The sequence below is a fragment of the Oryzias melastigma genome, linkage group LG4, assembly GCF_002922805.2.
Source record: "Oryzias melastigma strain HK-1 linkage group LG4, ASM292280v2, whole genome shotgun sequence".
NCBI classification, from domain to species: domain Eukaryota; kingdom Metazoa; phylum Chordata; class Actinopteri; order Beloniformes; family Adrianichthyidae; genus Oryzias; species Oryzias melastigma.
The window spans coordinates 8,473,111-8,487,705 of record NC_050515.1 but is presented as its reverse complement, the minus strand read 5'-3'; the positions used below and the strand labels follow the sequence as shown (position 1 = coordinate 8,487,705).

The following is a 14,595-nucleotide window of genomic DNA, read 5'->3' as shown; positions in this document are numbered from 1 at the left end:
CAAGATGCCAGAGTCTTGCTACCAGGTTCTTGCACAGGACTGTACTGAGGAGCTGAAATTCATGGTCCTACAAATGAAAGACTCCTCCCGGCAGAACCACCTTAATGTGAAGATTGCTGACATGTGAGTTGTTGACAAATTCCAAAATCAAAATTTGCCTTTAACTACAAAAGTTTTGTGTCTTTCTTCTCACAGAGACATTGATCTGTACCCAAAGGAGAGTGAGGTGCATGTTAAGGTCAATGGAATGGTAATACCTCTCACGAGCCTGCCATACCAGCATCCAACAAGTTTCCACACGGTTTCTATCTTTTTGCTTGTTTTTTTCTGTAATGAAAGTAATATTTTTAATTAGTGTTAACTACAATATAAAGCTTTTTGTTTTTTGGAATAAAACATCTCAAATGTTGGTCATGTAACTTGATCTACAGCTTCCATTGAGATCAGAGAAAATGAGGAGGGAGTTTCTGTGTATGCAGCCAGCCACGGGCTTCATGAAGTCTATGTGAACAAGACCTCTTGGAGGGTAAGATCACCTTTATTGTTTTGTCAGGGAATAAAAGTGAGAAAACAACATCAGAGCAAATATATTTTATGAGTTAAATCCAGGTTATATTTCATGTCCACAGTTCACTAACAAACTTGTCTCATTGGACAAACTAGATTAAAATCACTGACTGGATGAAAGGCAAGACCTGTGGGCTCTGTGGAAAGGCTGACGGGGAAGTGAGGCAGGATTATCGTGCACCCAATGGACGCTTGGCTAAGAACTCTGTCAGCTTCGCTCTTTCTTGGATTTTACCAGCAGAAAGCTGCAAAGATTTCTCTGGTGAGAGTTTAATATGTAAATACTTTGTAGATTTATAAATGTGAAACTGTATAAAGATTTAAAGTCCCCCTCCGATGAAAATCGTGAGTTTTAACATGTATTTTTGGCATTTTTCTAATGAAAGAGAACAAATGTAATAAGAAATGATCTTGTTTTTCAATTTCCGAGTATTTCTCCTTTTGAAATGCTGTAAATCAAACTGTCGCAGAAACGATCTGTTTGAATTAATGAGACTTCTATATGTCACAATAGTTATGCTGTACATGCGCTAAACCCCTCATCTGGCCCGGCTAGCGTGTCTAGCTCAGGTGCTGTAGAAGAGAAGATGGCATCTTCACATTGACTGCAGTCAAATGATCCGCCGTTCGCATTTCTGTGGTCAAATCAGCCGTCACTGGATTTTTTGTGAGTTTCATACAATGCTTACGGTAGCAGGACTGACAACACTGGAAAATCTCCACCAGACTCCACGAACCTTCTTGATGTGACCACGGAAATGTGAACGGCGGCTCATTTGACCGCAGTTGGAAAGGATTGTAAATCAATGAAAGAGCATTTTGATGTTAGCTTTCATTATTTTCCCAGGGATTCTGCTCTGAGAACCAATGGATTGAATGTATTGGTCACAGCAACATCAATAAAAATTGGAGAATTAGCTAAAAGAGTCTTTTGTGAACCGGAAGGAGAAAGAATCAGGCTTTTGTAGTAAGTTCGGTCCGCGAAGCTTTTCACTTCCTCGTCCGAGCTGACATCTGGCTCAAAACCATATGGCTGGACATTACCGATATTGCTTGACATTTTTATGTAGCATCGGTGCTCAGTACAGCTTCAAAAGCCACGCCACCTCAGAGGAGATTTTGAAAACAGAGACTTCAGATCAACATGAAAAATGTCTTTTTAAAACATTTAAGTTGTGGGAAGTTGGTTAAAGACCTCATAATCATAATTAAACACTAAAGGGAAAGTTTTTTTAAATTAAAAAAAATTATCATTGGGGGACTTTAACATTTAGATGAAAATTTTAACTTGTACATTCTTACACTGGGATTTACATTTGCAAATGTAAGAAAAGTTGGCTAAATCTCAAACGGTGAGCCAATTTAGCTACCTGAACATTGTATACGCTTCCGCTCAAACTTCATTGTCTGTCTTTTTTTTGTGCAGAGTGCCGAATGAAGTTTGAATCTGTCCAGCTGGAGAGGAAGGTTAATGTCCATGGTCAGGACTCCACATGCTTCTCTGTTGAACCCGTGCTGCGTTGTCTGCCTGGCTGCTCTCCAGTTAAAACCACCTCTGTCAATGTTGGTTTCAAGTGCTTTGCTGCTGGTGAGTGGACATCAAAATAGAGAAAAACAAAACAGAAGCAATTAAAACAGACTAAACCCCCAAAAATATTAACTTTCCCTTTTGTGCTCTGTGTCCAGATTCTACTTTGGATCCCAGTAACATCTTTGACAGCAGTGTTGACCTGAGGGACTCTACAGAGGCTCACCTTGCCTGCAGCTGCAATGCACAATGTTCTTAAAAAATGTTTTTTTGTTCAATGACTTGTATTTTATGCACTTTTAGACAAAAATAAATATCTGTCCAAATAGCTTACCTAAAACTCTTGTGGATGTTTTCATTTTTTTTCTTGATAAGAAACATAAAAGGTCAAAGGAAGTTCGCGAAACACCTTTTACATAGTCAAGGAGAAGGCTGGTTAACCTCATTCTTATATAAAAATATGTGTTATGGGGCACATCATCCCCTATACCATCCGTACAATCTACCAAGTTATTTTATAGGGAAAAAAAACTTGGAAGAAATATCTTTAAAACTATTGATTATTGGTCAGGATAACATTTGAATGTCACAAGTAACCCGTCATAAATGAAAAACACCCAGGGTCAGACAGCTGGCAGCTGTTACTTTGTGCAGAAATGCATTGACCTTAAAAATCACTCTGACCAAAAAAAAACAACAGGAGCAAACAACTAATGTCAGGCTGCCTTTTTATGTGACATTTGAAAAACAAACAAACAAAAAAAAATCTGTAAGTGATAACACCAATTTTAACCTAAATCTGGTACTGAAACTATAAATTATGTGCATTTATGTAAAAAAAATTCCTTAACAGCACTTATTTTTTAATAACACGTAGACAAACCACCATAGTGTATTAAAAAATCTGCAGAATTGAAATAAAATAAAATAAACATTTTTAGAAAGTCACATTTTTTTCTGGTTATTTAGTTAGTTTTCTAGTTACTTTTAACCATTGGGAAAGTAGTGCATACCCAGTCATTGCTGTGTAAGTATAAAGAACAGTTCCACATGATGTATCAGAACTTTTGAAAAATGAAGAGCAAAGACTGAGCGAGTCCCATCAGTTATCTGAACATGTAGCATTTCTTGTGTAAATATTAGCATTTAAACAATTATTGGATATTTTTTACTCTATCCAAATGCGTGCAGTAATAAAAAAGTTTATACTTTTATTTTAATATGAGTACTTTCACATTTTACTCATATAACTCATATTTTAACTTCCAAATGGATTAAATTTGTTCCTTCATTTTTTTAGGTTGAATTTGTTTGTAATTTCAATTGATATTTCAATAGTGTTTTTCTATGTAAAATTGCTTACGGTTGGGAATTGAACAAATTTGTCAAAAACATGCGACACACTATGAAATTCCACATGCACTTTTGAGGTTGTCTCAACACAATGCTCTGCATCGTTCTCGTGCATGCCGGGTGTATCGCGTGCATGTGTGAGTCAGCCATGCTTGAGTATGGTTAGTTGCTAATTTTGTCTGACTCTTGTCTACTTTGGCGCCTCAATGAAGAGTGCCCCTGGAGGGGAACTAAACTGTTGCTGCTTCTAAAAAAAAACAACAATACAAGACTTAATTTAGTAGTCTCCATGAGTCATTCCGTTTTGGGTATTTTTTTAAAACCTATTTCAGAGAAAACGTTTTATCCGGACTATTTTATTTAAACTCTCAGGTACAAAAGCAATGTGGTTTTTAGGACTCTGCTTTTGTATTTCTTTTTTGGTTAACCACTATTTACTGAGATAATTCATTCAAAGCTGAACTTAAAAAAGTTAATAAAATAAAAATGTTGTGTTGTTTTGTTTATTTAAGATGCTGGAATAAAGTATGCCGGCAACCCCCCCCCTCTAAAAAAGTTAAAATAAGGCAGAGAGGGTTTAAATTTCTCACAGAGAAATTTACTGGAATTTAATGCAAAAATTCAAATCTCTCCTGCATGAGTTAAAGTGAATTCTGAGAAAAGGATAAAGTAAGAGTTTCCATCGCTTGTGTGTTTGAGAAAATCACTTTAAGATAGAGAACAAAATTAAAGTGACCCCCAACTGCTTTAGTGGCCAAATTTTAGAGGGCACAGGAAAAAAAAAACAGGTAATGAAATTCAAGTTCTATGTATAAAAAAACAAAGAAGTAGTCAAGCGGACTAGGTTTAACCTTATGTTGTCTTCTTTTTTTTATGAACTTCTATGAATCTCCCTGAATGACAAATCCAGTCTATGTAAGGCTTATAGCCTGAGTATATTTTTATTTCTATTCCAGATTTTGTTTTTCTGGAGCCATCTTTATGCCAGACAAATGTAATTTGTATACACTAGAAAAATAATAAAATTCACAGAAAACCTTAAATATGACCAAAAAAACAAAACTACATCCAAACATGTAAATGAAAACCAGTCACAAAACAGAGAACAAGACATGGATCAATTGAAAATGGAAAATCACTAAAAATTATTCAAATAATTTGAAGGACAAAACTAAATTGAAAAAGGGTGACTCTTACTAGTTGTTTGTAGAGATAATGAAACTCATTGTCCAAGTTTTTATTCAGTATTTCATCAAGAACTTACAAACTTTGGATTCAAAGAAATTGTATTTCTGATAAGTAGAAAGAACCATGAAACTTGGACATCAAAGATTGGCACACTATTGAAGCAATGTGATGAAATTCAACGAAGAACACATCTGCCTTAAAGGAAATGTTTAAAAAATCATTTGTTTCTAGGAAAAAATGTCCTTTTTTGGTCATTTTAGTGAAAAAGTCCAATGCCATTCAAAGAACTGGATGTAAGCATGTGTAAGCACTCCATCAAAATTCCAAAAATTTGTAGGTCATTTGTCATGTCAAAGCAGCAATTAGTTATGCAATGATTTACAATTGGGCTCTCCTAGAACATTTTTCAGACCAGAGCTTCTCTTTAAAAGGCCAGCACAAATGTGAGCACAGCCCCATTCAACCATGAGAGCAGTGGTGCTCGCTCTGTCTCTGGCCCTAGTGGGTAAGTCTCAGATTTTTTTTTAATGCTTTGTCAATAACATGTTGTGCAATGTCTTATTACTGCAGCACTTATTAGATTTTAAAACTGTTTTTGGTTAAAATTAACTTTATAATATCTTACAACTCTAAGGTATACATCACAATGCATGAAAATTAATAGTGTTGATGATATAACTTATTACATTACCACAACTTATCATAATGTGGTGAAACCAATTAAGAAGTAATCTCAGAACTTAAAAAAAAAAGACTTTACATCTTTGAGATTTTTTCCAATGTTCTAAGCGTTGTGCTCTAATTTTTGCAATATTTTAAAAAGCTTTTCCCACAAAAACTTCAATTGAAAATCATGGGGGGAGACAGTTAGAATATTGTTAATTTAATGGATGTTCATTAATTTAAATAATTTGTTTTTATTATTCAAAAAGTCCTCTTAAGACTTAAAATTGTAATTTCTGAAAATGATTTAGACGTACATTTCGTAACTTTTTTAATGTTTTAATACATCCAGCTTTTGAATCCATTTACCTCTCAAAAAGACCAGTTTGCTTTTTTTATCTTATAATGTATCTTCTGTCTTGTAAAACTGCTATACTTAATTTAATCTGAAACTTTAATGGCTTCTCTATTTAATCGGATGTGTTCCTAGTTAGAATATGTCTGTCAATCCTTTTTAATTTCAAAATAATCCAATAGCCTTGTTGTTTCCTAAGAAAAATTTTACATAACTTTAAAATCTTTTATGAAACTAAAGGATTAACGATGTACTTTTAATTTTCAGCTGGACAAACTGTCAACTATGGTGAGATCCCTACTATTGTTTTAAAAATGTTTGCAACATCAAAGTTAAGAACTAAATTCAAATTAATTAAAGTTTCTGAATGTTTTTATCAACATCAAAATTTAACTTTGCTTCCAGCTCCTGAGTTTACAGCTGGCAAAACTTACGTGTACAAATATGAGATGTCCATCATGAGCGGTCTGCCTGAGGAGGGTCTGGCAAGAGCTAAAATGAATGGCAGCTGCAAATTTCTCATAAGTGCTCTAGACAAAAACATGTATACCATAAAGGTAAGTACCAGGAAGTGAAAAAAATATTGTATTCATTTTAAATGATAAATTGGGATGAATAGGGGCGGCCGTGGTGCAGTGGTAGGGCGGTCGAGTCCTGATCAAAAGCGAGCGGGTTAGACTCCCGCCTTGCCCTGTGTTGAAGTTTCCTTGGGCAAGACACTGAACCCTGAATTGCCTCTGGTGAAAGGTTGGCACCAGTGTTCGGCAGCGGAGCCACCACCAGTGTGTGAATGTGTATGTGTGTGCATGAATTGGTGAATGGGTCTGTGACTGTAAGGCGCTTGGGTCCATCGAAGGAGGGTAGAAAGCGCTGTACAAGTATACGCCATTTACCATTTAAAATAAAAACTATCAGTTTACATTTTTTTTTATTCATATGGTAGGTTGATGATCCCATGATGCATGGTTTCACCAGCATTGGGCCGAAGGACCAAGGAGAACAAGTTGAAGATATCCCAAAAGCATTTACACCAGAGTGGACTACTCCCATCAAGTTTGAATACAGCAATGGCATTGTAGGAAAAATCTATGTGCCTGATGAGTTCTCAGATATAATCCTGAACTTCTACAAAGGCGTTCTGAGCATTCTTCAGCTTAACATCAAAAAGACACACAACGTTTATGATCTCCAAGAGGTTTGTAAAATATCTAAAGATTTTCTTCAAAAACTCAATAAGAAGGAATTTGCCTCTAATATGAAAAGTTAATGTGCTCCTCAGGATGGAGTTCAGGGCGTGTGCAAGACCTTCTACTCAGTAAATGAAGATGTTAAGGCTGAACGCATCCTCCTGACTAAAACCAGGGACATGAACAACTGTCAGACAAGGATCTATAGGGACATGGGGTTGGCATACACTGAGAAATGTGACAAGTGCCAACAGGTAAGCTCAAACCTAGTTTATTATCTACATACATCATTAAAATAGCAATCCGGAAACAAGGCAACTTAGGATTTTCTGATTACAGGAATCAAAGAATCTAAGGGGTTCAACATCATACAGATATGTCTTGAAACCAGTTCCCAGTGGTATCATGATCCTGGAGGCAGATGTAAATGAGTTAATCCAGTTCTCACCATTCTCTGAGGGTTATGGAGCTGCTCAAACAGAGACCAGGTATGTTAGTATAAAATTAAAATGCAAAAATATGGAGATAAATCCAAAACACACTTTTATGTCATATGTCGTATAACTATAAATATAGATGTTTTTCTTTTTACAATACCATAAAGACAAACCTTCGTCTTCCAAGAGATTTTGGATTCCCCCATTGTACCCAAATCTGCTGAATATCATCACCGCGAATCTCTCAAGTATGAGTTTTCTGATGAGTTTGAGTGGACACCCCTCCAGTTTGTCAAGGTCACTGATAAACAGGCCCAGGTACTGTTTCAAAATGCTTCTAATACAAGAGATGTTAAAAGTTTAGACATGGGGTAACTTATTAGTTTTCATTTACACTCATTTGTCTCTTTAAAACTAAGATTGAGGAGCTTCTGGATCATCTAATTATCCACAATGCTGAGAAGGTCAATGATAGTGCGCCTCTGAAGTATTTGGAATTAATTCAGTTTTTACGTGTTGCCCACAATGAAGACCTGGAAGTGCTTTGGAACAAGTACAAAACTATGCCTTCTTACAGGTAACTTTTAGTAATTGAACATTCAGCTGCTTTCCTCTCTTAGAGAAAAAAAAGAAAATATCATGAATATACACAAATATAATATCTCATATTTTATTAGACTCTGGCTCTTGGAAGCTGTTCCAGCTTCTGGAACCACTACTGCTCTCAGATTCATCAAGGAGAGATTTGAAGCTGAAGACTTAAGTGTTGTTGAGGCAGTCAGAACCTTGGCTGCAGCTGTTCACATGGTTACAGCAAACCCAGAATCCATCAAGCTTTTTGAGGTTTGTGCATACTTAGAAGAAATGATTTATGAACATGTAAACTGCAGCTGAAACATGATCATTGTCTGTGCTGTTCCAGACCCTGATGGAAGACAACAAAATCAATGCCAACCCAGTTTTACGCGAGATCGTCTTCCTCGGCTACGGCACAATGATTTCCAAATATTGTGCTGAGTCAGATGCATGTCCTGTTGGGTTTGTTCAGGTAATAAAAATACTATAATTTTTGTTGCTTGTTGGTAAAAAAAAAAAAAAAAAAAAAAACTAAAGAAATTAATTTACAAGAAAATCTAATCCAATTGTAAAAGTATTTGTTTAAAATATATATATAATTTATTTATTTTTTCTCCGATAGCCAATCCACAAGCGTCTCTCAGAGGCCGTTTCAAAGGGAGAGACAGAAGACATCATCTTGTATGTGAAGGTTTTGGGAAATGCAGGACACCCCAGTAGCCTCAAGTCAATCACAAAAATTATGCCTATTCACGGCACCGCTGCTGCATCTCTGCCAATCAGAGTCCATATTGAAGCTATTAGGGCTCTGAGCAACATTGCAAAGAAAGAATCAAGAATGGTGAGTTCAAGCATTACTCAAAAATTTAAAATATCCCATTTCCCACCTAAGCTCAAAGCTAAATCTAGGTTTGTTTGTTTTTATTTTGTTGGTCACAGGTCCAGGAACTGGCTCTTCAGCTCTACATGGATAAGGCTCTAGACCCAGAACTTCGTATGCTCTCATGCATTGTCCTGTTTGAGACCAATCCTTCACTGGCACTGGTTTCCACCCTCGCCAATGCTGTTAAGTCAGAAGAGAATTTGCAGGTTGCCAGCTTCACATACTCTCACATGAAGTCCATGAGCAGGAGTGCTTCTGTTATTCATCCATCAGTGTAAGAATCCTGATTTATATTCCCGAACTTGATTAACTTCAGTCTGTTGATATTTTTGAACAAGTGTTTATCATTTGTGTCTCTTCTAACAGGGCTGCAGCTTGCAATGTTGCCATGAAGATCTTGAGTCCAAAGCTGGACAGACTGAGCCTACGTTTTAGCAAAGCCGTCTATGGAGAAGCTTACAGCAGTAAGATTGAGTTCATGTCAATATTATTTGACTCTAGTTTATTTCCAACTTTTAATGATACAATCATTAGGCTCTTTTATGCTGGGTGCTGCTGCTACCGCTTTCTACATCAACGATGCTGCCACCTTCCTGCCAAGGTCTGTTGTTGCCAAGACAAGAGCCTTCTTTGCTGGAGCTGCTGCTGATATTCTGGAGGTAAATAAGAATAAAAACACACTGGTACAAAGTTAACTATAACTCTAACTGTATTCATTGTTTTCTTAGATTGGAGTGAGAACTGATGGACTGCAAGAGACCCTTCTGAAAAACCCTTCAGTTCTTGACAGTGCAGACAGAATCACCAAGATGAAACGTGTTATCAAGGCGGTAAGATTAGAGTCATAAATTTACAAATTCCTTGAGAAATTTCCCACATAAATAAGCATTATAATCTTTTATTTTCTGTCAACAGCTGTCTCAGTGGAGGTCCTTGCCCAACAACAAACCTTTAGCTTCCATTTATATCAAACTGTTTGGACAGGAGATTGCCTTTGCAAACATCGATAAACCCATGATTGAACGGGCTATTGAGGTATGAAACAGTTCTGTTCATAAACTTCACAACAAATATAAATCTGAAATCCATGTAAATGTGTATCAATGTTCTAACTGTTTCCATCTTTTACAGCTGGCCAGTGGACCCTCTGTTCAGGATTTTGGCATAAAAGCTCTAAGGACTCTGCTACTCTCTGGTGCCAGTTTCAACTATGCAATGCCAGTAATGTTTACTGAAGTACGACGTGTAATACCCACTGCTGTTGGTGTGTCAGTGCAGCTCAATCTTTACTCTGCTGCTGTGGCTGGATCTGTTGTAAAAAGTAAGTACAAAAAATGAATAAATAAGTGTGTCCCAAGTTATTGACAATGAAATTAGTTAATAATGACTCCTGATTGTTTATCAGCAGCAAATCGATGTAAATTCTGCAAAAAGTCCTTTAAAACAATAAAAACTGTAATTATTAATATATTTTTGGGGTTTTTTAGTCAAACCAACTCTGTCGCCACATCTGCCTGAAGACTTTCCACTCTCTCGCCTTCTGGAAACTGACATCAAGCTTGAGAGTGAGATCATACCCAGGTAAACTCTAGTCAAGTAAAAAAAAGTAATAAATGTCTTAATAGAGTAACCATTATTGAAAATTTCTTCCACCTACAGTTTTGCTGTGGACACCTATGCTGTGATGGGAATTAACAATCCTGTTTACCATACAATAATTGTTTCAAGAGCTAAATTTAACACAACTATACCTTCCAAAATAAATGCAAGACTGCACATTAAAGAGGGTGACTTTAAGATAGAAGCACTTCCTGTTTCTGTCAATGAGAACATCACAGATGGGAGGTAAGTGTATCTATAAATATTTTGCATTCAATTCTTATGTTAAAAACTAGAACCATGATGATATTATTATGTTTCTTCAACAGTCTTGAGACCTATGTAGTGAGGAGGAACAGTCTTGATCCCACAGCTGAAAGAATCATTCCAATCTTCAGAAGAAAGGTTTTGCAATCCATCTCAAGTCAGATTCTTTCAAATGAGGATTATTCTGCTGAAGTTAGTCTGGTCCCAAATTACATTTTTAGATTGATACATTGTAGTCGTTATTGTACTGGTTTCATGCATTTTTTTTCTTATAGATGTCCTCAGAAATCGTTGAAGAGGAAGTTGTTGAGCAAAAGATTCCACTCTTAGCCAAGAGATACTGTACCAAGTACCGTGCCATTGGACTCAAAGCCTGCTTCAAGGTTGCCACTGAAAATGCTGCTTTTATCCACGATACTGCCCTATACAGAATGATTGGAAGTCAAAATGCTTCCTTCTCTATAACACCAAGTAAGAAATGAAAATATAATGTTTTTGTATGTTGTATAGGAGAAAACGTAAAACCCTGTTAATGATCATTTGTTCTTGTGTTTAGTTGAAGGTGAAGCAGTGGAGAGACTGGAGATGGAGGTTAAAGTTGGAGCTAAGGCAGCAGAGAAGATCATTAAGCAAATCAACTTGAATGATGGGGCAGCAACAGTGCTGTCCAAGCTCAACAAAATCCTGGCTTCAAATAAGAACCACACTTTATCCTCCTCCTCAAGCTCCAGCAGCAGTTCTTCCTCGAAGCATTCCTCCAAATCCTCATCCTCATCATCTATCTCTTCCTCTCATCAAAGTAGCAACAGCAGCAAGAGCAGCAGCAGTAGCAGGAGAACTAGCAGCAGCAGCAGCAGCCGTAGCAGTAGCAGCAGCAGCAGCAGCAGCAGAAGCAGCCATAGCAGTAACAGCAGCGGCTTGAGCTCCTCAAGATCTTTCAGCAATTCTTCTAGTTCAAGCTCTGCGTCAAGCCTTGCTTCACTCTTCAGTGCAGAATCAAGTTCTTCTCGTGACAGTGCTCGTCGTTCAATGGTAGAAATTCAAAAACTATTCCACAGTATAAATGAACAAATTCATGGAAACATAGCCATTTAGCCAATGTTGAAACTGACATTTGTTTTTCCACAGCAAAAGGCCAATTCTCACAGGTTTAGGAAGAGCCACAAGAACCAGGTATTTCCTTGTAATTTTTGAAAACAAAAACCAAAAATCAAAGAAATGGAAGAGATGTTAGTGGATTCAATTATGTTATTTTGGTGTCCTCTAAACTAAGCATGTCATTTGCTTTGTTTTCATTGCAGACTTTGTCATCAGAAGAGCGTTCTAGAAGCAGAAGCAGTGACTCCAGTTTTGAGGCCATTCACACAAAGGTAAAGAATTTATACTAAAAATTATATTTTAAAAAAAAAAAGTGATTTTGTGTTGAAATTGATTTATTACTTAAATGTGTGCTTTTAAAAAAAATTAACTGAACTTTTCTCAACAGAACGAATTCCTTGACGAAAGGGATGCCGCTGCTGTTGTTACTGTCCGTGCTGTCAGAGCTAATAAGAAAGACCTCGGATACCAAGTTGTTGTTTATGTTGACAAACCAAATGCCAGACTTCAGATCATCCTGTACCCTCTGTCTGGAAGCAACTGGAAGCTGTGTGCTGATGGAGTTTGGCTGAGCGAACACAAAATCACAGTAAGATGCACTTCTCCTTTTGTACATAAATCAAAGCTTTAGAGAGAGACTCCGTTTTCATTACTGTCATATCTGTTGTTTTTAACATAGGGCAAGCTTGCCTGGGGAGCTGAATGCAAAGAATACAGCACCATGATCACCGGTGAAACTGGTCTGGTCAGTTCAAGCCCTGCAGCTCGCCTCAGAGTGTCCTGGGAAAAACTACCCTCCTACGTTAAACGCTATGCAGAGAAGTAAGAAAACATCTTTTGTCAAAACTGCAATACACAATTCAAGATCTCACATAGAATGCATTACAGGGCTTATGACTACGTGCCCAACAAAATGCTTGCTGACTTGATCAAAGCAAAGAGTGCAAACAGCTCCAGGCAGCTCTCTTTCACTGTTGTTGCAAAATCTGAGAAGTCCATTGAACTTATTGCAAAAACACCAAGGGTATGTGATGTCAATTGGTTCATTCCATATAAAAATGCTTTTTAATTAACCAATATTTTTCTCTGTTCCACAGCGCACTTCTTACAACATGACTTTACATCTTCCCATCACCCTTCCACTTCAAGAGCTCAAAACCCTTACCCCCTTTGAGGAGGTTATTGATAAAGTCCACTACGTCTTTGCCAAGGCTGTTGCAGGTAAGGACTACCATTACTGCTGAGAAATACAAGTATTGCTTAAGATTGATACTTAAAAAAAAGAAACTCAATAAATATATGTTTTTTTTCAGCTGAATGCAGTTTGAACAACAACACACTCAGAACATTTAACAACAGAAGATATAAGAACAAGATGCCAGAGTCTTGCTACCAGGTTCTTGCACAGGACTGTACTGAGGAGCTGAAATTCATGGTCCTACAAATGAAAGACTCCACTGAAAAGAACCACCTCAATGTTAAGATTGCTGACATGTGAGTTATTGACAAAACTAGCTCTCACTCAGAAATATATGTATCTCACAGAGATTTGTGTCCTTCTTCATACAGAGACATTGATCTGTACCCCAAGGAGGAGGAGGTGCACGTTAAGGTCAACGGAATGGCAATACCTCTTACCAGCCTGCCATACCAGCATCCAACAGGTTTCACACAGTTTTTGATTGAAATAATCTTTTTTTGAAAGATGAATGTTCTCATCAAATGATGATCGTGTAACTTCTTCAACAGCTTCCATTGAGATCAGAGAAAATGAGGAGGGAGTTTCTGTGTACGCAGCCAGCCACGGGCTTCATGAAGTCTACGTGAACAAGACCTCTTGGAGGGTAAGCTCACCTTAATTGTTTTGTCTGGGAATTAAAGTGAGAAAAACAAGATCAGCATGAATAGTTTTTATAGTGTAAGTTATATTTCATGGTCACTATTCACTAATGAATTAATCTTATTGGACAAACTAGATTAAAATCGCTGACTGGATGAAAGGCAAGACCTGTGGGCTCTGTGGAAAGGCTGATGGGGAAGTCAGACAGGATTATCGTTCACCCAATGGACGCTTGGCCAAGAACTCTGTCAGCTTCGCTCTTTCCTGGATTTTACCAGCAGAAAGCTGCAAAGATAACTATGGTGAGACTGAAACATAAATCATCAGTTTTTTATTTTTGAAATACATGTTTGTAAATCTGCAACTAAATACATATAATATTTTATTTAGATTCAATAACACTTTCAGGCAATGACAGACAAAATTGTTTTCTTCATTTAGATTTCATATCTAGTCTTGAAGTTGAGTCATGGCATTTCACTTAAAACATTTCTTCCATCTTCTTGTGATGCATTATTCAGACTGATAAAGCCCCTCTGATGAGTAGGGACATGTTTTTACAAAGATTTCTATGCCAGATGATATGAGTTAACTTGAAGAGATCTCTTAATCAGCTTTCTTTTCATGCAGAGTGCCGAATGAAGTTTGAATCTGTTCAGCTGGAGAAGAAGGTTAATGTCCATGGTCAAGACTCCACATGCTTCTCTGTTGAACCTGTGCTCCGCTGTCTGCCTGGCTGCTACCCAGTCAAAACTATCTCCGTCAACGTTGGCTTCAAGTGCTTTGCTGCTGGTGAGTGGATATCAAAATGTAGGAAACTGCAAGAAAAGCAATAAAACAGACTAATCCCAAATAATTCTTACAATTACATATTTTGTGTCCAGATTCCACTTTGGATCCCAGTAACATCTTTGACAGCAGTGTTGACCTGAGGGACTCTACAGAGGCTCATCTTGCCTGCAGCTGCAATTCTCAATGTTCTTAATTCTTTTTTAAGATGACCTTGTATGTCCTTACGTACTGAGTAGAAATAAACAAATAGTTTTTTGCAAAA

At 37.1% G+C, this 14,595-nt stretch overlaps 2 protein-coding genes across 2 annotated transcripts; both read left to right on the top strand.

Annotated features, from left to right (window-relative positions):
• Positions 1–4: 4 nt before the first annotated feature.
• Positions 5–2,354, top strand: LOC118598720 (vitellogenin-like). Its single transcript, XM_036211737.1, has 6 exons — positions 5–123; positions 196–290; positions 432–526; positions 664–829; positions 1,994–2,155; positions 2,254–2,354. The coding sequence occupies exons 1-6, from the start codon at positions 5–7 to the stop codon at positions 2,352–2,354; spliced, it is 738 nt and encodes a 245-aa protein (XP_036067630.1).
• Positions 2,355–5,023: 2,669 nt separating this feature from the next.
• On the top strand, positions 5,024–14,595 carry LOC112150952 (vitellogenin-1). The gene is made up of 34 exons (XM_024279512.2): positions 5,024–5,141; positions 5,922–5,942; positions 6,060–6,211; positions 6,598–6,849; positions 6,934–7,095; positions 7,181–7,329; positions 7,446–7,596; positions 7,698–7,855; positions 7,956–8,121; positions 8,201–8,326; positions 8,477–8,695; positions 8,794–9,011; positions 9,104–9,201; positions 9,272–9,396; positions 9,466–9,567; positions 9,653–9,772; positions 9,869–10,058; positions 10,225–10,318; positions 10,397–10,582; positions 10,666–10,795; positions 10,879–11,074; positions 11,160–11,635; positions 11,732–11,776; positions 11,905–11,973; positions 12,090–12,290; positions 12,381–12,523; positions 12,590–12,725; positions 12,799–12,922; positions 13,015–13,195; positions 13,271–13,365; positions 13,451–13,545; positions 13,678–13,843; positions 14,172–14,333; positions 14,426–14,595. Exons 1-34 carry the CDS (start codon positions 5,102–5,104, stop codon positions 14,524–14,526), a joined length of 5,049 nt encoding a protein of 1,682 aa, XP_024135280.1. The 5' UTR covers positions 5,024–5,101; the 3' UTR covers positions 14,527–14,595.

What these genes read in the sequence shown, in the direction of transcription:
- LOC118598720 (XM_036211737.1), top strand. Translation starts at nt 5, where the DNA reads ATGCCAGAGTCTTGCTACCAGGTTCTTGCACAGGACTGTACTGAGGAG. An exon ending in GCCATACCAGCATCCAACAA is followed by an intron (nt 291 to 431) that starts GTTTCCACACGG and finishes CTTGATCTACAG; the next exon opens with CTTCCATTGAGATCAGAGAA. An exon ending in TGAACAAGACCTCTTGGAGG is followed by an intron (nt 527 to 663) that starts GTAAGATCACCT and finishes TGGACAAACTAG; the next exon opens with ATTAAAATCACTGACTGGAT.
- LOC112150952 (XM_024279512.2), top strand. Translation starts at nt 5,102, where the DNA reads ATGAGAGCAGTGGTGCTCGCTCTGTCTCTGGCCCTAGTGG. An exon ending in TCACTGATAAACAGGCCCAG is followed by an intron (nt 7,597 to 7,697) that starts GTACTGTTTCAA and finishes TTTAAAACTAAG; the next exon opens with ATTGAGGAGCTTCTGGATCA. An exon ending in TGAACAAGACCTCTTGGAGG is followed by an intron (nt 13,546 to 13,677) that starts GTAAGCTCACCT and finishes TGGACAAACTAG; the next exon opens with ATTAAAATCGCTGACTGGAT.